Source organism: Pristis pectinata, chromosome 13 (genome assembly GCF_009764475.1).
Source record: "Pristis pectinata isolate sPriPec2 chromosome 13, sPriPec2.1.pri, whole genome shotgun sequence".
NCBI lineage: Eukaryota > Metazoa > Chordata > Chondrichthyes > Rhinopristiformes > Pristidae > Pristis > Pristis pectinata.
Window position 1 is genome coordinate 49,603,863 of NC_067417.1, and position 23,592 is coordinate 49,627,454.

General features: G+C 44.3%; 1 protein-coding gene across 1 annotated transcript in view; it reads left to right on the forward strand.

Moving 5' to 3' along the window:
- The first annotated feature begins 2,973 nt into the window (after positions 1-2,973).
- Positions 2,974-23,592, forward strand: part of hydin (HYDIN axonemal central pair apparatus protein) — a 541,323-nt gene continuing 520,704 nt past the window's right edge. Inside the window, exons 1-2 of the mRNA XM_052028752.1 lie at positions 2,974-3,041; positions 22,852-23,017. Coding sequence (XP_051884712.1) covers positions 22,883-23,017 — 135 coding nt within the window. The 5' untranslated portion in view covers positions 2,974-3,041; positions 22,852-22,882. The remainder of the gene's footprint in view (positions 3,042-22,851; positions 23,018-23,592) is intronic.

The window sequence follows — 23,592 nt, forward strand, 5'->3', positions numbered from 1 at the left end:
ATAGAATTTTAAGATGACATTTGGAAATGTCCCTTGTTAGAGACTGCTTGCTATGGTTGAAATTCACGGAATTGAATATTTTCTTTGGAAATTGTGTGTGTGGTGAAAACTGCATCCTGTTAATGGGCAGGTACTCAAATTGCCAGTACATGACTAATGGCGTTCTGTAAGGACTGGTGTTAGGACCATGACTAGCCACCGTGTTGATAAACGACAAAGATAATAGGATAGGAAGCCACATCTTCTAGTTTGTTGATGATAGTTTACATTCTGAGCAGCATAGGTGCAAGCTTTACATTACGAAGTGGTTTAAGAGGTTGGGTAAATGATTTGCAATGTTGGCGAATACGAGGTCATTCATTTTATTAAGCTAACGCAGATAGGTACAAAAAATAATCAGAAAGGCTAATGGAATTCTGACCTTTATATTTGGCGGACAAGAACACAAGAGAACACAGATAATCCTCAATATATGAACACACAATTTACCAACCTTTGTTATATTGCTGTTGACTCTTTGGGGTAGGTGCCTGTGCTTTAGTAAGCTACTTCTCACTACAACAAGTAGGGCACCACTCTGTGCATACATTGTACCAAAATTCTCATAATGCATTTTGCTCAGATTTTTCAATTTACAAAATGTTGCTTAATATTTTCCGGGAAGCCATCCCTTTTGCAAATTGAGGAATGGCTGTTGAAGGAATACTGCAGCTATACAAAGCCTCAACAGCAGGGAACAGTAATGCTGAGGTAATGATGGTAATCTCGAATTTTTTATTAAAAATCCATTGAGTAGAGATCAAGGCCTAGAATCGTGGTTGAACATCTGCAAGGAAATCTCTTGCTGATTGGCACTTAATGCCACACATATCCCCCAACCCACACCCTTACAATCAATACTACTCCATGTTGAATACAAAGATGCACGGGAGAAACACAGAATAACCCTTTAGCATATCGAGCCTATACCAGCTCTCAGAGCATTGCCATCAGTCTTATTCCCCTACTTATTTCCCTGTAATCTATTCACATGGCCATGAGATGGCCATCAATTCTCCCAATTTTCCTGGAACCCATGTTCAGTAGGGATGATTTGAAAGCACCAATTATCTGCTAACCAGAGAGTCTTTGGGATGTTGGAGGAAACCAGAGCACATGATCACTGGAAGTACATTCAAACTCCACACAGATAGCACCCAAGGTCAGGACTGAACCAGAGTCCACGGAATTAACTGTTGCACCACTGCGCCTCTCTTATCAGGAAGATTCCTGGAATCCATGGGTTAAATTATGTGGAAAAATTACATAAAGCATGGTTGGCAATGGAGGAGTCTGGGTATGATTGAGTATAATTATGTCAAGGAATTCTTGGCTAATCATTTGAACATCTTCGCAAATATATGTGGAGAGGTTACACAAACTAGGGTAATATTCCCCCAAATTTATAAGATCAAGTGATTATTTGAAGAATATTAAGGTCATGGCTTTGACCAGGGGGCATGATCAAAAGATTGAAGAGAAAGTTAGACATGACATCACAGGTAGACAATGGAAGAAAGCTTGGACTCACTTCCATCAATCACACTTGGATAATTGTTAGTTGTAAATCTAAGATTGGTAGAAATTTGCTGTCCAAAGATCTGAAGGAATGTGGTAGAAAGGTGAGCATGAGGAGTTAGCTCGCAGGTGAGGCTTGACCCGAGTGAAGGTGGCCAGCTAGATAGGCCCTGGGCCGACAGCTCCCGCTGTCCCTGATTCCAGCTCTGTTGCCATGATGAGGGGTTGGTGAGGAATCAAAAGCCTCATCTGGCCAATGGAAAAGATCGCCATTGGACAGTGCAAGCATTGGCCTGCAGCCAATGCTTTTGATACCCTTACCATGGGAAAAAGATTTTGACTATTCACCTTATTATAATCTGTTTATTATATTATTATATTATTATTATAATCTGTCAGGTCAACCCTCAGGAACCAAGCCGAGACTATCCAATCTCTCCCCTTAACTAAAGTCCTCCAATCCAAGCAATATCCTGGTGAGCTTCCTCTGCACTCTCTCCGGCGCAACCACATCCTTCCTATAGTGTGAGGCCCAACACAAACTAGAGGAACAATACCTCATGTTCCGCCTAGGTAGTCTGCAACCCAATAGTATGAACACCGAACTTTCCAATTTGAGGTGACCTATGCGTTCCTGCTCCCCCTCCTTCCTATCCACTTCTGGTCCCCTTTCCCAATCACTCATTTTTGTCCCTGGCCCAGTTTCTTCCACCCACCATCCACACATTTTACCCTCCTGATCTACCTGCCCTTCATCCTTCGCCCCTCCGAGGTCCAATTATCACCCTCATCCACTTATCTGATCCCAGCACTGGTGGCCTTTGAGTCCCTGCTTATCCCCCTCCAGCCTCTCGTCTCCACCTGCTTCCCTCCATCTGCCTTCTTCTTGGCCTCCACCTCTCACCCACCTGCCCCTCTCTCCCAACTCCACCCGCTTCCCCATCTGCCCGTCACCCTTTCTAGGTCTACCGATCACCTCCTGGCCCCTGTGTCACCACTCCCCCTCCCCACACCGTCCACCTCCCCTCTCAGTCCTGACGCAGGGCCCCGACCTGTGGGCAATCCCTCCCCACACACGCTGCTCGACCCGCTGTGTTCCTGCAGCAGACTGTGCGTTGTGGCGACCAGTCCGGGTTAATTGTTAGTCATAAATCCAAGATGTAGGTATGTGCTAACCGGGGACTTGAAGCGAAGAGGAGGGCGAGTTCTCCCGCCAGTTGGGGCGGCCGACCGGCCGGAGTGGTTGCCATGGTGAAGGCTGGGGGCGGGCAACGCCTCGGCTGACCAATGGAGAGGCTTGTTGTTGGAGAGTGCCAGCGTCGGCCGGCAGGGGACGTGCGGTGTTGCCATGGTGACGGGCAAACAGCGGCAGACGCCGGACCGCGGGCGAGAGTGGTCGGAGGGAGCTCGGCGAAGGTGGCGGCGGCATCCTCCTCCCCGGGTCCGTCCCACCTGCAGACGGTGTGATTATAGCCCGGGGCTCGGTGAGTGTGGCGCTGGGCCTGGCCGTCATTGGTTGGGGTCACCCACAGCTCTGCGGTAGGAGCCACCCCCACCCCACCCAACCCCACCCCACCCCCCAAACCCCACCCCAAACTCCCCACCCCACCTCCCCCACCCAAAACCCCCCCACTCCACCTCTCCACACCTCCCACACCCACCCCATATCCAACCCCACCTCCCCACCCCACCCTCCACCCCCACCCAAAACCCCCCACCCCACCCCACACCCAACCCCACCCAAAACCCCCCACCCCACCCCACACCCAACCCCACCCAAAACCCCCCACCCCACCCCACACCCAACCCCACCTCCTCCCACCCCACCCCCCCGACCCCACCCAAAACTCCCCACCCCCCATACCCACCCAAAACCCCCCACTCCACCTCTCACACCCACCCCTCATCCAACCCCACCTCCCCCCACCCTACCCCCACACCCACCCAAAACCCCCCAGCCCACCTCCCCACCCTACCCACCACCCCACCTCCCCACACCTCCCACACCCAACCCCACCTTCCCACACCCCACACCCACCCAAAACCCCCCAGCCCATCCGACACCTCCACACCCCCACCCCACACCCAACCCCACCTCCCCACACCCAACCCCACCTCCCCACACCCAACCCCACCTCCCACACCCACCCAAAACCCCCACCCCACCTCCCTCCACACTCACCCAACACCCCCCACACTCACCCAAAACCCCCCACCCCACCTGCCCACACCTCCCACGCCCCACACCCAACCCCACCCCCCCAATACCCCGACACCCCCCCCACCTCCCCTCCCTATCTCTCCAATCCACATCCCCACCCCACACTACCCTGAAGCTGGGGGACCCAGATGGTGCATCAGTCACCGCCATCCCGGGCCGGATCGAGGGTGGGAGTAGGGGCCAGTGCTGACCACCAGCTGACTCCCAGTGGAAGGGCAGCCTGCTCTTTTACAGGGGCACACGGGTGTGTGTGGGATCTAGTTACTTACGGCTAATTCCCTTTTCACTTTTTGAAACTTTTTTTTGGGGTAGGGGAGGAAGTCTGGAATGTATAATTGTCAGAGATGTAACCTCGTAAGGAAAGGCCTAAGATGCTCTTTCAGGAAATGTTACAACAACGTGAACACATAGTGAGAGGAGAGGTGGAATACGTTTGAGGAAGTACAAGGGGCAGAGGGAGTTAAAAAGAGAACATGCAGGTAGTGGGAGTCACTGTTAGGCCTGAATTTGTTTTCCGATTGCTTTGAAGGTGGTGGTGAGCTTCACTCTTGATCTCTTGCAGCCTGCCTGTTGAAGGTACTGTCGTACTATTTCGTGAATCATAGTTTGTTCAAGTAGGGGTGAGGGAAAGGGTAGTTTATTGGTTCACAGAGAGGTCACAGCCACTGCAAATATCACAACATAAGACACACAACTGGTACCACATGCAATGATTTGCCTGAAATAAAAACAGGAAATGCTGGAAATACTCTGCAGGCCAGGCTGCATCTGTGGGAAGAGAAACAGAGTTAATGGTTCAGGTCGAAGACCCCTCATTAGAACTGAGAAAGAGACAAAAGAAGCTGCAGCCAGGGTGGGGTGAAGGGATGTTTCTGATAGGGTGAAATAGGGGTGACCATGGGGATAAGCTGTAAGCAAGGTTATCTGGTCAGTGAGTGAATTGGAGCAATTAGTGAGAACATTGACAACAGAATATAGCAGTTGCAAAACTCAAAGCAGGAAGAAATGCCCGGTGGGTCAGGCTGAGCTTGTCCTTCACTCCCAAAGAAAGAAAGGAAAAAAAAATCAACAAACAAGTTGAGACAATTTCACAGACAATTGATGCGGACAGAAATCAAGTTACTTGATGTTGTGGAATTCAGGAGTCCAGAAGGCTCCAACGTGCCTAGATGGAAGTTGAAATACTGTTCCTCAAGCTTGCGTTGGGCCTCGTTGTAGCGGTACAGGAGACCAGAGAGCAATAGATTAGATGGGAGTGTGATGGAGATTTAAAGTAGCAGGCAACTGGAAGTTCAGGGTCACCCCTGCAGACTGAGTGAGGGTGTTCCACAAAGCAATTCAGTCAGAGTTGTCCGCATTGGATCAGACAGGTGGTTAACAAACAGCAGGCATCTTGTCTTTACAACATGCAGCATTTGTCCTCTTTATGATCACCTGAAGCTGATCAAGGTGTAAAGTCAAAGCTACAATGGGAGCTCGTCTCACCGCTTAGCCTTTATGTACCACTATGTATTCTATTCTAAGGGGATGGTAAATCCTTGCTGTCCATCACAATTCTAAAAACTTTACCCCATCAGTGAACCAATCACCAACAGACAGGAACAAAACATGAGGTAAGGGGTCATGTTCATTATCCTTCATCTAGTCTTTTATTTGTCCATCTATACTAAAGAACAATTCTGAGGCACTGACTTAAACTTTTGTGTGAGAAGGCCTCCCTTCTGTTTATTACGTTCCTGCATATTTTCCCAGAGAAACATGGCCTTGTCTTGGGACCTGCATGCTTTCTATTTGGAACTTTGCCGGAATTCAAACCGCAATTGTTTTGTTCTCCCCCTTATCATAATGTCCTGGTTCCTACTATCCCGTACAGGCTGTATTTCAGATTACCCCTCCTCATTATAGTTCTGTTAATTAGCACAAAACTTAAATGTCATAATTTTAAGTGTGGAAAGACATTCTAACACTGCCATGGTGCTGTTGGGTATGGAGTTGCAGGATTTAGACTTAGTGGGAAAGAAGAGATGGCTGTATATTTACCTTGAAGTCAGGATTGTCTGTAACTTTGAGAGAAATTTGCTGGTAGTAGTCTTCCCTTGTGCCTTTTGGCTTTGCCTTGTGCCGTGTAGAGGTTGCAGATCTGGGGGATGCTGTTGAAGAAACCTTGGAGAGTTGCTGTTGTGGATTTTGTAGATGGTACTCATTGTAGCCATGGTATGCTGGTGGAAGAAGGAGAGAACGTTTCATATAGTGGATGAGGTGCCAGTCATATGAACTACTTTGCTTTGGATGGTGTCAGGTAAAGAGTGGGAGATATTTTGAAGTGTATTCAGGACAAATTTCTTGAATAGCATGCTTCCATTCCAAGGAGGAGGGAGACATTGTTGGATTTGGTCTGAGGAATAAACTGGCCCAAGTGGAGAAAGTGTCAGTGGGAGAACATATGGGGAATGGTGATCATATTATCATAAGGTTTAAACTGGACAAGGATATAAACCCAAAATAGTCAGTTGGAGAAGGAAAATTACAATATAATGAGTACAGGTTTGTCTTGGGTAAGTAGAAATCAGAGTGGCAGCCAAAACCTAACAGAACAATGGATGGCTTTGAAGGAAGAGAATCCCTTGGGTAGCCAAAGAGAGTGGAAGATGAAGCAGAAAGAGAGGGAATATGACACATGTTGGGTTGATAGCATAAGGAAGAACAGTGCTGTTTACATAAAGTTCATAGGGGAATTAAAACGGGTGAAGAGAGAGGATGAAAAAGATTGGGAGCAAGCATAGCTATATAAATCATAAGGGGAGGGGAAGGGGTGATCAGGTCCCAAAATGGAGACACAGCAAGGCTGAGGTATTTATTGAGTACTTTGCTGATCTTTATCAAGCAAGAAGATGCTGCTGATATCAGCATCAGAAAATATCATTGACATCTTGAATGGTCCAAAGATTGATACAGGAGGTACCAGAAAAGTTAGTTGTACTTAAAGTGAATAAATTACTGATTTCAGATGGGATGCATCCTAGGTTGCTAAGGGAAGTAAGGGTGGAAATTGCAGAGGAACAGGTCATAATCATTTAAATATCTGAAGATGGGCCTGATGCCAGAGGATGAGAGAACTTCAAAATCACTAACAGCAGTTTGACCTTGGTGGTGTGAAGTTTTTAGGAGTGGTAATCAGTGACAGAATTAGAGGTCACCTGGACAAGTTTGGATTGATCAGAGAATGTCAACTTCAATTTGTTAAAGGCAAATCATGTGTAACTAACTTGATAATTTTGTGATGTGGTTTAAAAAAAAATCTCAATGAGGGAAATGTGGTTGATGTGTGGCCAGACTCTCAAAAGGCAGCTGATAAAGTGTTGCATAGTAGGCTTGTCAGCAAGAATGAAGCACATGAGATAAAAGGGGAAACATGGTATTGAATTTGATGCAGAAAATGGAGAAGTGTTATATTTTGGGTGTTTAACATGAAGACACATTTCTGAAGATGGTATAGGAGGAGATCGATCTGGATACATTCTGCATAAATTGTTGAGTGTGACAGGGTAGGCTGAGAAACTGGTCATTGAAACAAAAACCTTATGGGATACTGGGATTTATAGGAAAGAGGCATGCACTTCAAGACCAAGATTCCTTGGTTTTGCGCATATGTAACCCAGACCCTGACTTTTAACTGTCCTCTGAAATAGCCTAGCAAATTGCTCTGTGAATCATTGTGGCCATGTTGAAACAAAATGGGTAAAACTTGATGGATCACCTGGCACTGACTTAGGCAAACATGCTCCCAGCCTTGTTGACATTACAAAGTCCACCACTCAAACATATGGGGGCTGGCGTCTAAACTGGGAGCACTGTTTTACAGACTTATCAAGTAGGACCCTAATATTGTTGTATTCACAGAATCATATCTTGCAGGCAATGTGCCTGACTCCTCCAACATAATATGTCCTGTCTCAGCAACAGAACAGATCCAGTTGTTCCAGTTATTTAAAAAGCTGTAGATACTGGAAGTCCAAAAAAAACCAGAATGCTGAAAGCATTCAGCAGGATATGCAACATCATTGGGGAGAGAAACAGAGTCAAGACCTTTCAACAGAACGAGAGAAGTGGTAAGACAAGCATGCTAAGTTGCAGAGCGTGGGAGGTGGTGAGAACAGAGGGAATGTCTATGACAGGGAGCAGACCAAAGCTGACAAGTAACAAGTACTTTAACAACCAGCATTTGGAGTAAAATGATAAACAGACAAATGGAAACTTAACAAATTAAAATAAAAGTAAATATACATCTGTGGAAAAAATTGTAGGGGAAAAGGTTTACCTGAAATTGTTAACCTAAATATTATGTCCCAAGGTTTGCAACATGCTTAGTTGGATGCAGTTCCTTGAGTTTACACTGGGTATTGTTGGAACAACAGAGGGCTGAAGGATAAATTGGAGTAAGGTGGAGGAATAAAGTGACAGGTAATTGGAAGGTCAGGGTGAAGCAGCGATTCACATGCACTTCTCCCAATTCAGTAGATTGCATTTGGTGCTCACAATGTGGTCTGCTCTACAAATGCACAATTGGTTGACCGCTTTACAGAACACCTCCATTCAGCCCGCAGCTTCTTGAAACATTAACAGCATGTCCCAAACCTACAGCATCTACCACCGAGAACAAGGGCAGCAGATATATGGCAGCACAACCACCAATGTGTTCCCCTCAAATTGCACACCACCCTGACTTGAAAATTATCTCCCTTCCTTGTCGCTAGTTCTAAGTCCTCGAACTCAAATGTCGAACTCGGTTGGAGAGAAGACTCAAAAGACCACTGTTCTCGTTCAATCTCTTTATTATTTGATCCGAGGAGAGAGTACCAAGCCAGACACCTACGTCCCGGACCGGGTGGTCTTTGTGGTACATCAGTTTACATACATTCTTATAGTTATCCAGAGCAAGAAGAAATTACCATATATGGAATGATCATGCATTAGTCAGGCAACATAGCACTTATTTCTTACATGATGAGGAAATCACTTAAAACAGTTAATACTTCGGTTGAGACAATAGTTCCTTATTATCTCCAGGCCATCTAGTTCTACCGTTTATCTTTACACAGACAAAGTTCTTCATTGTGGTTTCAGGGTCAACCTGCTGAACTAAGGACCAATTGTGTAGACTTGCTGAGCAAGGAACCTATTGTGCTGGTACTATCGCATCTCAAGGTTGCAGAGAACTAGCTAAAGAATGGGAAAGACATTCGAAGCAAAGCACAGCCACTTTAAGTGACCTATAATTCACGTTTTAGGGCTCACAATCTATAATATTACTAACCTTTCTTTATACCTTGTACAAATTCTCACCATACCCTCAGTATTGTTGGAGTACCTGTCAGAAATAATGCAGAAGTTCAATAAAATGGCTCACTATCAGCCACTCAAAGGCAATTCAGCTTGGGCAATAAATTCTAGGCTTGATAGCAATTCCCATACCCTGAAAAATGAATAAGTAGGAAGAACTGTTATTAAACACTGAAATATAAACAGAAATTGGTGGAAATACTCAGCAGGTCGGGCAGCATCATGGAAACAGAAACAGAGTTAACATTTTAGGTCAAAAACCCTTTGTGTTTCCAGCGATTTCTGATTTCAATGTCTGGAATTTTTTGGTTTTCCTTTATTAAACATTGGTTTCTTTATAACTGAATTATTGCACCCAGTTGTGGACACACAATTTAAGAAAGATGTGAAGACCTTAACAAGGATGTAGAATATACTTGCTAGAATGATTTCAGGAAAGCAGATGGGATGGAGAACCTGGTATTCTTGGAACAGAGAAAATTGAGGGCATCTGATAATCTAAAATGATTTTGGGAGAAGCTGGCCCCATTATTAGAGTCATAGAGCAATACAGCATGAACACAGGCCATTTGGCCCAAGAAGCCCATGCTGACCACAGTGTCCACTCAGCTAGTCCCAATTTCCTGTGTTCAGCCCATATCCCTCAAAGCCCCACCCCTGTATATACCTATCCACGTGCTTCTTCAATGATGCTATTGTACCTGGCTCAACTGCTTCCTCTGGCAGCTCGTTCCATATACTCACCACTCTCTATGTGGAAAAAGTTGCCCTTCAGGGCCCTTTTAAATCTATGCCCCCTAGTTTTGGACTCCCCTACCCTGGGGAGTACTCTCTCCCCCCTCTATCCCCCATCCACCTTATCTATGCCTCTCATAATTTTAAACATTTCTATAAGGTCGCCCCTCATTCTCCTATGTTCCAAGGAGTAAAGGCCTAGCCTCTCTCTATAACTCAGGCCCTCTGGTCCTGGCCACATCCTTGTAAGTCTTTTCTGCACTCTTTCTTATAATGGGGTGACCAAAACTGTATGCAGTACTCCGAGTGTGGCCTCACCAATGACTTGTACAGCTGCAACATAATATCCCAACTTGTATCCTCAATACCCCGACTGTTGAAGGCCAGCATGCTAAATGCCTTTTTCACCACCCTGTCTACCCCTGTGATGCTGCTTTCAACGAACTATGCACTTGTACTCCTAGGTCCCTCTGTTTCATTACACTCCCTAGTGCCCTACCATTCACAGTACAAGTCCTACACTGGTTTAACTTTCCAAAATGCATCACCTCACACTTATCTGCATTGAAATCCAATTGCCATTCCTTGGCCCACTTCCCTAACTGATCAAGATCCCCCCTGTAATCTATGATAACCATCTTCACTATCAACAGCACCTGCTAATTTTGTGTCATCCGCAAACTTGCTCATCAAGCCTTGTGCATTCGCATCCAGATCATTTATATAAATAACAAAGGTCCCAACACCGACCTCTGCGGCACACCACTGGTCACCGGCCTCCATTCTGAGAAACAACCTTCAACCACCATCCTCTGTGTTCTCCCTCGGACCTAACCTTTCAGACTAGCCTACCATGCAGGCTTGCTAAAGTCCAAATAGACAACTTCCATGGCCCTACCCTCATCTACCTTTTGGGTTATCTCTTCAAAGAAACTCTAAAAGTTTGGTCAAGCATGACTTTCCACGCACAAAGCTGTGCTGACTTCTAATCAGACTCTGCGTATCCAAATGCTGGTAGATCCTGTCCCTCAGAATTCCCTCCAGTAACTTCCCCATGGCTGATGTCAGGCTGACCAGCTTATAGTTCACTGGTTTGTCCTTGCTTTTCTTCTTAAACAAAGGAACAATATTAGCCACATTCCAGTCTGCAGGAACTTCACCAGTGGCTAACAATGAAGCAAATATCTCCGCAAGGGCCTCCGTATTTTCTTCTCTAGCCTCCCACAAGGCAAACACTGAGGATAAATATTCGTTAAAAATCCCACCCATCTCCTGCAGCTCAAGACATAGTCGGCCTTGCTGATTTCTAATGGGACTTACTCTCTCCCTGGCCACCCTTTTACTCTTAACATAGCTATAGAACCTCTCGGGATTTTCCTTAACCTTACCTGCCAGATCCATCTCATACCTTCTCTTTGCCGTCCTGATTTCCCTCTTAAGAGTATTCTTAATATTTTTACAGTCATCATGGAATTCACTCATCCCTGACCTCCTAAACCCAATGTATGCTTCCTTTTTCTTAACCAGAGCCTCAATATCCTTCATCAGCTAAGGTTCCCTAAACTTGCCAGGTTTACCCTTCACCCTAACAGGAACATGCTGCCCCTGGACTCTTGCTATCACACTCTTAAAAGCCTCCCACTTGCTATTTGTTCCCTTCCCTTCAAACAGGCTTACCCAATCCACCTCTGCTCGATCCTGCCTAATTCCCCCAAATTAGCCCTACTCCAGTTTAGGACCCTAACCTGTGGACCTGTTCTATCCTTTTCCATCACTGTCTTAAAACTAATAGAATTTTGGTCACTAGAGTCAAAGTGCTCCTTGATTGCCACTTGCCCTGCCTTGTTCCCTAAGAGGAGGTCCACTATTGCACCCTCCTGAGTGGGGCACTCTATATATTGACTCAGGAAACTTTCCTGGACACCTTTCACAGCCCCACTAGAGTGACCCTCCCCTCCTTGTTTCTAAGTTCTACCTGTATGGCCTCACTGGACGATCCCCCCAAGAATGTCATCTCTAAGTACTGCTGTTACATCCTTCTTTATCAAAAAGGCAACAACCCCTCCTCACTTACCTGTACCTCTGTCATGCTTGTAGCATCTGTATCCTAGAATATTGTGCTGCCAGTTCTGCCCTTCTCTCAGACATGTTGCTGTTATGGCTATAACATCCCATTTCTCAGAGCCAATCCACACTCTGAGTTTGTCCACTTGTTAAATCTTGTGTCTTGAAATAAATGCAGTTTAACTGAGTATTCCAATCCCTGCCTTTACTATGCCCCCAGTTATCCTGATTACTAAACATGCTCTTGCTGGCTACTGCTTATCCCATGACTTGCCCTTGCTCAGAGTCCCACCCCCTACCAATCTAGTTTAAACCTTCCCATGCAGCATTAGCAAATTTCCTTTGCTAATATTGGCCCCTCGTTAGTTCAAGTGCAACCCGTCTCTCTTGTACAGGTCACCTCTACCCCAGAAGAGATCCCAATGGTCCAAGAATCTGAATCCCTGCCCCCTGTACCAGCTCCTCAACCACGAGTTTATTTGGCCTATCCTATTTCTGACCTCACTGGCATGTGGCACCGGGAGTAATCCGGAGATCACTACCCTTGATGTCCTGCTTCTTAACTTCTTACCTAACTCCCTGCAGGAGAACATCCCTTGTTCTACCTATGTTGTTTGTACCAACATGTACAACGACCTCTGGCTCTTTGCCCTCCCCCCTCGAGAATTTTCTCTAGCCGCTCAGAGACATCCTTGGCCATAGCACCCAGGAGGCAATACACCATCCTGGTGTTTCTTCTGAGGCCACAGAATCTCCTGTCTGTCCCCCTCACTATCAAGTCTCCTATCGCTATCGTCCTGTCTGACTGCATCCTTTCCATCTTAGCCTCACAGCCAGTCACAGTGCCAGAGACCTGACTAGCCCCTGAAAGAACATCCCCCTCAACAGTATCAAAAGAGTGTTGTTAGTGAGGAGAATGGCCACCGGGGAACCCTGAACTGACTGCCTACTCGCCTTACTTTTCCTGGTGGTCACCCATCTATCTGAAGCTCTACCTTGGGTATAACCACCTTAGTAAAAGTCTCATCTATGATGCTTTCAGCATCCCACAAGAGCTACAGATTGAAGGTAGATGATGAAGTACCAAATATGACTGAAGAAAATTTTTTTTCATGAAGCAAGTGGTTAAGGTTTGGAATACACTACTGGGGTTGAGGGGTGGTTGTGGGTGGTGGAGGCAGATTCAATCATGACATTTAAAAAGGAATTAATCAGTTAAGTACTTCCAAGTAAATATTTGCCAGGCTAAGGGGAGAAGTCAGGGGAGTGGGACCAGCTGAACTGAAATTGCATGGGATTGGTTTGGACTTGATATGCTAAATAACCTCCTCCTGCACTGGAATGTATCCATGATTCTATGAAGCTCCTTGAATTTTTGAACTTTGTGTGTCCTTTCAGTTTGAGAGTGGGCCATCACACTTCTGCCTTGTGCCTTCTGGATGTTTGAAAGTATTTGCTAAATCACTTGCTGCTGAATAACCAACTTCTGATGTGCTGTTTTAAGGTGCGGTATTTGTATGATTAGTTCAGTTGAGTTTCTGAATGATGGTGACTCAGGATATTGATGGTGGGGAACTCGATGATAGTAATGCTGTTGAATGTCAAAGGGAGGTAGGTAGACTATGTTGTCAGTGATAGTCATATCCTTGCACTTGTATGGTGTGTTGCTTGCTACTTATCAGCCTTTGTGTGAATATTGTACTTTTAGAGTTGTAGAGTCATACAGCACAGAAATAGACCTCTCAGCCCACCATGTCCATGCTGATAATCAAGTACCTTTCTATACTATTGCCATTCACCAGCGCTTGGTCTGTGGCCTTCTATGCTTTGGCGATTCAGATGCTCATCTAGATACTTCTTAAATGTTGTGTGTACCTGCCTCCAGCACCCACTCAGGCAGTGCATTCCAGATTCCAGCCATCATCTGGGTGAAAAAGTTCTTACTTGTATCCCCTCTAAACCTCTTACCCCTTACCTTAAACCTATGCCCTTAAGTTTTAGATATGTCTCCTATGAGAAAAAAATTCTTAATATCTACCCTATCTCTGTCCCTCCGTAATTGTGTATATCTCTATCTGGTCCCCTTCAGCCTGCAAACTACAAGGAAACAAACACAGCCTATCCTCATAACGGAAACACTCCATCACAGGCAACATGCTAGTGAATCCCCTCCATATTTTTTCCAGCACAGTCAGATCCTTCCTCTGACACAAGAGATTCTGCAGTTCTAAAGGGTCTTGACCTGAAACATCAACTGTTTATTTCCCTCCACAGATGCTGCCGTACCTGCTGAGTTCCTCCAGCATTTTGAGTGTGTTGTTCCAGATCCTTCCTCTAGTGTGGCAACTTGAACTGTACACAGTACATCAGCTGTGGCCCAACCAATGTTTTATAAAGTTGTACCAAAACTTCCTTGTTCTTATGTTCTATGCCTTGTGCTTATCTTTACATTCTAATCTACCTGTGCTTCTACCTTTAGGATCCTATCTTTATTAGTTCTCCCAAAGCACATCACCAGCAAACTTATCAAGATTAAATTCCATCTGCTATTGCTCTGCCCATCTTACTGACTGATCAATATCATCCTGTAGCCTACCATAATCCTCTTCACTGCCAACAATGCCACTGATTTTCATGTCACTTGCAAATCTATTAATCGTGAAACAAAAACTGAAAATACTCAGCATGTCAGGCAGCATCTGTGGAAGGGGAAATGATTAACGTTTCAGGCTGGGTTCACAAAATGTTGATTGTCTCTTCTTCCCTAGATGCTGCCTGACCTGCTGAGTGTTTCTAGCATTTTCGGTTTCTGTTTTGGATTTCCAGCATCTGCAGTCTTTTAGTTAACTTACTAACCATACCTTGTTGCATTCATATCTAAATTACTAATGTATATAACAAACAGTGGGAGTGGTAAACCACAGGCTTCCAATCAACAAAACAACCCTCCAGCATCATACTCTGTCTCTGAATACCAAGCTAATTTTTGGATCCAATTTGCTTCAGGTCCCACAGTATCTAACCTTTTTGGACCAGTTTTCCATGGGAAAGGCCATGTAGACTACATCAATTGCACTGTCCTTATCAATAAATTTTGTTACCTCTTTGAAAAATATAATCAAATTGATCAGACAGGATCTCCGCCTAACAAAACCATGCTGACTATCTTTGATTAATCTCTGCCTTTACAGCTATAGGTTAATCCTGTCCTTCAGAATTTTCTTCCAATAACTTCCCTACCACTGATATTAAACTCATTGGCCTGTACTTGCCTGACTTACTGTAACCCTGCTTACCATCTATAAAGTACCACATTTGCTGTCCTCGATTCATCTGGCACTCACTGTGACTAACAAAGATTTAAAAATCTGTCAGAGCCCCAGTAATCTCCTCCCTTGCCTTCCACAGCAGCTTGGAGTATATCACCTCAGGCCCTAGGGATTTATCCACCTTTAAGCTTGTTAAGGTAGCTCCTTTTTGGTGATGACGTATTCTACAATTTTACTGCTTCCCTCCCTGAATTTTCAAACTGCAATATCCTTCTTAGTGAATATAGATGAGAAGTACTCGTTTAAAACCTCACTCACGAGCCCTGGCTCCATGCAGAGATGACAGTTTGGTTCCCACTCTTTCCAATGTTACCCTCATGTCTGTAATGTAGTTATAAAATGTTTTGGGATTTTCCTTAATTTTGTCTGCCAGTGATATTTTATGCCCCTTCTCTACCCTTCTATTTTTAAAAGTACATTCCTACACTTCCTTTACTCAGAAAGGGCCTTTTCTGTTTTCAGTTCTCTAGACTTGCCACATGCTTCCCTTTCTTTTATCCAGCCCTTGATGTCCCTTGACATCCAGGGCTTCTTGACTTGTTGTCTGTACCTTTCATCCTTATGGGTACATGTTGGTCCTGAACTCTCATCATTTCACATTTGAATGACTCCCACATATTGGATGCAGCTGTTCCCAGTCTACTTTTGCCAGGTCTTGTCCTACAATATTGAAATCTGCTATCTCCCAATTCAGAACCTTAATTTCTGGACCATCTTTATCGCTTTCTGTAACTACCTTGAAAGTTGGGATTGTGGTCACAATCTCCAAAATGCTCTCCCATTTACCTGGCTGCATTCCCTAAGATTAGGTCCAGAGTTGCTCCTTCCCTAGTAGGAGTGTATGCTGCATGTTGACACAGTCTGCTTTATCAAGGGGTCATGTACAGAACCTAACAGTATGCAATCAACAGCAAGCATACCCTTTTTTGATGTTGTAATGATGGATGGGACATTGCAGAAGTAGTTGATGGTGGTTGGGGCCTGAAGAGCACTTGTGGCAATAACCTGAGGTAAGTGATCTCCATCAAACACAACTATTTTCTTCTTCAATGCCAGAAAAGACTTGAGCTGTTAGAACCAGAGAACAATACAGGCCCTTCGGCCCACCATGTTGTGCCGACCTTTAAACCACGCCTAATACTATCTAACCCCTTCCTCCCACATATCCCCCTATTTTAAACTCCTCCATATGCTTAGCTAACAATCTCTTGAACTTGACCAATGTATCTGCCTCCACCACTGCCCCAGGCAGCGCATTCCATGCACCAACCACTCTCTGGGTGAAAAACCTCCCTCTGATATCTCCCTTGAACTTCCCACCCATTACTTTAAAGCCATGCCCTCTTGTATTGAGCATTGGTGCCCTGAGAAAGAGGCGCTGGCTGTCTACTCTATCTATTCCTCTTAATATTTTGTATACCTCTATCATGTCTCCCCTCATCCTCCTTCTCTCCAAAGAGTAAAGCCCTAGCTCCCTTAGTCTCTCCTCATAATCCATATTCTCCAATCCAGGCAGCATCCTGGTAAATCTCCTCTGCACCCTTTCCAATGCTTCTACATCCTTCATATAATGAGGTGACCAGAATTGCACACAGTACTCCAAGTGTGGTCTAACCAGAGTTTTGTAGAGCTGCATCATCACCTCGCGGCTCTTAAACTCGATCCCACGACTTATGAAAGCTAACATCCCATAAGCTTTCTTAACTACCCTATCCGCCTGTGAGGCAACTTTCAGTGATCTGTGGATATGAACCCCCAGATCCTTCTGCTCCTCCACACTACCCAGAATCCTGCCATTAACTTTGTACTCTGCCTTGGTGTTTATCCTACCAAAGTGTACCACCTCACACTTCTCTGGATTGAACTCCATCTGCCACTTGTCAGCCCAGCTCTGCATCCTATCAATATCCCTCTATCCACAACACCACCTATCTTTGTGTTGTCTGCAAACTTGCTAACCCACCCTTCTACCCCCTCATTAAAGTCATTAATAAATATCACGAAAAGTAGAGGTCCCTGAACCAATCCTTGTGGGACACCACTAGTCACAGCCCTCCAATCTGAATGCACTCCCTCCACCACAACCCTCTGCTTTCTACGGGCAAGCCAATTCTGAATCCACACAGCCAAGCCTCCCTGGATCCCATGCCTTCTGACCTTCTGAAGAAGCCACCATGTGGAACCTTGTCAAACACCTTACTAAAATCCATGTCGACCACATCTACTGCACTACCCTCATCAATCTTCCTGGTCACCTCCTCAAAGAACCCTATCAGGCTTGTGAGGCAAGATCTTCCCTTCACAAAGCCATGCTGGCTGTCCCTAATCAGTCCATGATTCTCTCAATGCTCATAGATCCTATCTCTTAGAATCCTTTCCAATAGCTTGCCCACGACAGACGTAAGGTTCACTGGTCTGTAATTCCCTGGTACCTTTTTTGAATAAGGGGACAACATTTGCCACCCTCCAATCCTCCGGTACCATTCTCGTGGACAACGAGGACTCAAAGATCCTAGCCAATGGTTCAGTAATCTTCTCCATCGCCTCGCGGGGCAGCCTGGGGAATATTCCGTCAGGCCCTGGGGACTTATCTGTCCTAATATGTTACATTCTGGGAATATTGAGTAAATTGATCATTAGGTATGAATACAGTGGAGGTTGGGAAGGTTGAACCCTGAGAGCAGTGTGCTTGGTTTGGACATTTCTGTCATGGCAGATACTTTGTTGAAGTGTTAGGCTTGTGGAGTACTGGGGAGAATTTCTGGAGTGCTAGTATTGGCGGACTAGACTCAAGGAACTTTGGCAGTGGGGGTCGTGGGTTGGAAGAGTATCAGGGAGTACAGTGTTCTGAAAGATGGAGGAAACATTTTGAAGGATTTATGATTGGATTTGGGCTTTGCTATTTGGGACCATGAGGAAGAGGATTCAAGGATCTGGCAGAAGTATATTGAGGTGCATTGGGTATAAGGTGATTGGTTAGGAGGGAAGTCTTGAAGTGTGAGAGGAGTAAGAAAGGGCTCTTGTGTGCTGTAGGAGTTGGAGAAGAACAATAGAATGATCTGTTTCTGAGAGTAACTAATGGCATTTTGTCAAAGGTGTGTTAATACCAGATAAGAAAGAATGGTGCTTGGCATTGGCTGGCTGCAGATAGGAACCTGTGGGATGCTTAGAGTGATGTTAATGAAGAAGCATTTTTGGAAATTGTGTAACACTGTCATGCTGTGAAAAGCTGCATTCCCAGTTGTTAATGGAAATCACATACAAGTGGAAATAGAATTGAAATTTGAATCTTGTATCAAGTAGAAGGTGCAGTCAGATTTTCAGTTTTTTATTATGGAATAAGGGCACGACTTTTGTTAGGCTAGTATTTTTCGCCGTCCCAAATTATCTTTGAGAAAATGGGGTGGAAATGTCTTTGTGAACAGTAGCAATCCTTGTGGTGAAAGTCTACCCAAGTCTACAGCAGGGAGTTCCAATGATGATATATTTCCAACTCAGGATGGTGTGCGGCATGGAAAAGAACTAGGAGCGAGTGGTGCTCCTGTGTCCCTGCTGTCTATGTACTTCTATGATAGGGGTTGTGAGCTGGGGAGAAGCTATCAGAGAGGCCTTAGTGAATTACAGCAGTGCAAATGTAAATGGCACACTTTGAAGTTATGATGTGATGTTGGTGGAGGAAGAGAATATTTAGGGTGGAGGAGGGTGTGCTTTGCTTACTGAGCATTGTTTGACATCCACTTATCCAAACAAGTGGAGAGTACTCTTAACTTTTACCTTATGGGGCACGGAATGTCTTTGGGGGCTTGGGAAGTGAGTTATTCACTGCCTCAAGCCTGCCCTCAGCTAAAATATTTTGTTTGGTTGTTGCAGTGAAAGGTGAATCCTAGAATGGTGATCCTAAGGGACTCAGTAATGCCTTTGAATGTCAAGGGATGTAGTTCTTACCTACCACACCTGAATGTTGTCTATGACTTGCTGCATGCAAGTGTAGACTACTTAATTGTCCTGAGGCTGACATACAAATGTCTTTCTGTACATTAGGTATAACTCCAACCAATGGAGAGTTTTCTTCCCAATGCCTACTGGCTCTGGCTTTACCAGGAGTTCCTGGATGCCACACCTAGCCAAATGGTCTGTTACTGTCAAGGGCAGTCCCTTTGATTTTACTTCTGGAACTTAGCTCTTTTTGTTCATGTTTGGGCCAAGGCTGTAATGAGTTTTGGTGCACAACTTATCAGCACTACAGTCAGGATATCATCAAATCCCATAAGCTTTGCTGTATTCAGTTTCCTCAGGCATTTCCTGATATAGCAGAAAGTGAATTGAATTGACTGAAGAATGGCTTTGGTGACCTCAGAGAAAGGCTGAGATGAATCATCCACTCAGCATTTCTGGCTGAAGGTTGCAAATGCTTTGGCCTTGTCTTTGACACACAAATGCTGGGCTGTGCTTTTGTTAAAGATATGAGATCATCTTGGGAGCTTCCTCCTGTTAACAGTTTAATTCTCCACTATATAGTGACGTGGGAGGTCTACAGTTCTGATCTGAGTGCTGCTTTTGATGTTCAGCATGCACTTAGTCCTGTATTAGCTTCGTCAGATTCCCACCTCATTTTTAACTACACCTGGTGCTGATCAGTTATGCCTTTCTATAATCCTCATCTAGGGTTAGTGCCCAGAGTTGAATATAATGGTAGAGTGCTAATATACTTACAGGTCATGGTGAAATGCAGTAATACTGTTGCTGATGGTTGACAGCAACTCACGATTGCCCAGTTTTGAATTATCACGAATGCTTTAAATGATTTAAGTTTTCTGAAGAGGTGACCAAGAAGATTGATGAGGGCAGCATGGTAGAAGTCATCTACATGAACTTTAGCAAGGCTTTTGACAAGGTACCACTTGGTAGGCTAGTCCAGAAGGTAAAATCACACGGGATCCTGGGGGAGCTAGCCAATTGGATACAAGACTGGCTTGACGGTAGGAGACAGAGTTTGGTGGTAGAGGGTTGTTTTTCAGACTGGAAGATTGTAACCAGTGGTGTGTCGCAAGGATTGGTGCTGGGGTCATTGTTGTTTGTCATTTATATTAACGATTTGGATGAAAGTGTTGGTGGCATGGTTAGTAGGTTTGTGGTTGACACTAAAATTGGTGGTATAGTGGACAGTGAAGAAGGTTATGTAAGATTACAATATGATCTTGATCAACTGGGCCAGTGGTTGAGGAATGGCAGATGCAGTTTAATTCAGATAAATACGAGGTGTTGCATTTTGAAAATATAAACCAGGGCAGGGCTTGCACAGTAAATGGTAGGGCCCTGGGGAGTGTTGTGGAACGGAGAGACTCAGGGGTGCAGGGACATAGTACCTTGAAAGTGGTGACACAGGTGGACAGGATGGTGATGAAGGTGTTTGGCACACTTGGCTTTATCAGTCAGGATATTGAGTACAGGAGTTGGGATGTTATGTTACCACTGTACAAGACGTTGGTAAGGTCACATCTGGAGTACTGCCTACAATCTTGGTTGCCTTGCTGTAAGAAGGATGTCATTAAACTGGAAAGGGTGCAATAAAGGATGCACAGTGATGTAGATGGTAGCCTGTTTCCATGCTGTATCTCTGATTCTACTTGACTAGTCTATCAATCAACTCTCCCAATTTAGATGGAAGTCCTCAGATGTTCACAAGAAGGACTTTGCTGTGTGTATCTAAATCTGGTGCCCATTAATGCTATGTAGACCCTCTGGTGGTGTTCTTATTGTGATTTGATGTGGCAGTATGATACAGTTGAATGGACTGAAGACCAATTGAGAGGGCAATTAAGTCCAAGGGAATCTTTTAGAAATCCTAATGAAGCTACAAAGAGATGGTCATAGAATGGGGCAAAGGAACCAAAGAAATCTCTATCGGTAAGGGCAATGTGTACGTTTTCACTTTAACAAAATAACTATTACAATTAATTCTAGTCTGAACAAAAACAGCCTTGGTGCTGTTGAAGAGCTGAAGGATTTTTGAGTGATAAGTTCACAGCGTGTTAATAGCAGCTCTTAAGGTTGACAAGAGTAACATTGAACTAATACAAATCTAGTTTCTATCCTAAAATACGTAGAATATAAAACAGAGGGAATGCTGCACTCTGTATTGAGAGTTAGAGATGGTGCAGCATGATGTACCTATTCTGAGGAAATAGAAATCTGAAGAAAGGCTTGAGACATTTTCCTTTCATTAGTACAATGCTGATTATGGCTAATATGATTTTTAAAAATTGATGGGCAAGGTTGATGGAATCAGGCTATTTGTAGTGGTTGGGGAGCCATTGAGACAAAGTTAAGTGCAAGAGGTTTAACATAGAGTGAGGCATAATTTCTTCATGTATGTGTGAGGCCATGGGTTTCACTTCCAAGGTTAGTGCTTGAGGTAGAAACTATGTGGAGGGAAATATGGATTATGGACGGGTTGAGCTTATGGCATGTTCCCATGTTATAACTTCTGTGTATCATCATTTGAAATTGGTAAATTGCCTTATTATTGTCACATGTACTGAGGTACAGTGAAAAACTTTATTTTGCATGCCATCCATACAGATCATTTAATCAGATCAGTACATTAAGGTAGTACAGGAGCAAACAATAACAAAATGTAGAATAAAGTGTACAGTTACAGGGAAAGTGCAGTGCAAGCAGACAGTAAGGTGCAAGGCCACGATGAGGTAGATTGTGAGGTCAAGAGTCCATTTTATCATACAAGGGGACTGTTCAATAGTCTTATAACAGCGGGATAGAAACTGTCCTGGAGCTTGATGGTACGTGCTTTCAGGCTTTTTGTATCTTCTGCCTGATGGGAGGGGGGAGAAGAGAAAGTGTCTGGGGTGGGTGGGGTCTTTGATTATGTTGGCTGCTTTACCGAGACAGCGAGAAGTGAAGGTTTTAGTAAAGGAGTGGGGAACCACTGATTCTTCCACTGACAAAGGATCATAAATTATTTTTTTTTAATATGTAACCAGCTTAAGAGCTTGGGATATTTTGATGAGGAATAGTTGAGATAGAAACTAGTGCAACTTTTAAAAGATAAACATTCAAAGTAACGCAGAAGGATTATTTTGGATTCTTCTCGAAAAGAGCACAGTTGGAATAGGCCTAGTGACTTCCTTCTGAGCTGTAAATATTTATGACTTTAAAAAGGCCTGAGAAGAGACTGTCATAGCTGATGAAAGGTCTGATGGATTGTGGTAATTTAAGTGGAGAGTAGAACTCCTTGTTTTTGTTTGGAATCATGCTGGTACACAGCAGCCCGAGTCACTGGTGGATAATGCAAATCCATTCAATGGCTATGCTACATTACCTGCAGAGCACTCACCAGCAATATGGATGGAGTTGTAACAACTTATTGTGCATCCTTGATTAAATATCTTTGTCCACAACTGGGTTCTGTTTGGGGGAGAAATACACAGCAGTACCCATGAACAGCTGGCAGCTGTGGCAGGAGATGCCAAAATGTATCTTGGTGATCTTGCACTATGGAAGGGAAACACCACGTAATGGTTCCTGTTCTTGTACAGTATGATAATCAACTTGTAGTGTGACTGACTTTGTTTCATACTCTTACAGTTAAGCTGATTAATTGTGAAGTGAGTGCAAAATGGCTACCGACAGCGTTGAACTAACCGATCAAGCCATGAAGGGCACCTTTGTCAAGTTGCCGGATGGATTCAAAAGCAAGGTGGTGGAACATGTCAATCCAAAGCTGATCAAAAAGAAGGTGACAAATCCTAAGGTATGCATAAAAGTGAGCATTTTTTCCTGATCAAAAAAAAGTGCATGTGATGACTTAAAATGCTGACCGTGTTACACTTCAAGTGTTTGGCAATGGATTTTATTATCTTACCAGGTTCATTTGGATGAAAGGATTTCCAGGTTCGGAAGAGAGGTCTGGTGATAGCTTGGGAATAGTTATTTTCTACATTGTCATTGGTGTCAATCTTTGCAACATTGTACTACCAATTTTTCTCTGATCCCTTAGTGACAGCTATCTGAGCTAGCAACTTTTGAAAATTCTTCTTTCATTGAAACTACCCATTTCAACATTGGACTGACCCAGTCTGCTAACCTCTCCTCTATCAGATGAAAACATGACCCATGTTGCCCTTTACTGCTTACTGTGTAGTGCACATCTCTTTATTTAGGGATTCTCTAATGCTCCTGCTGCCCAGATTTCTCTCTTGCATTATTACCCCAACTCTACTGATTTTTTTTTTTATCGTATCTCTGATTACCTTGTCAAGCCCAGAATTCTGTGATCTTCACTGGGGACCTTAGCATATTCTAGCCCAAACCTTTTAAGTTAAATAT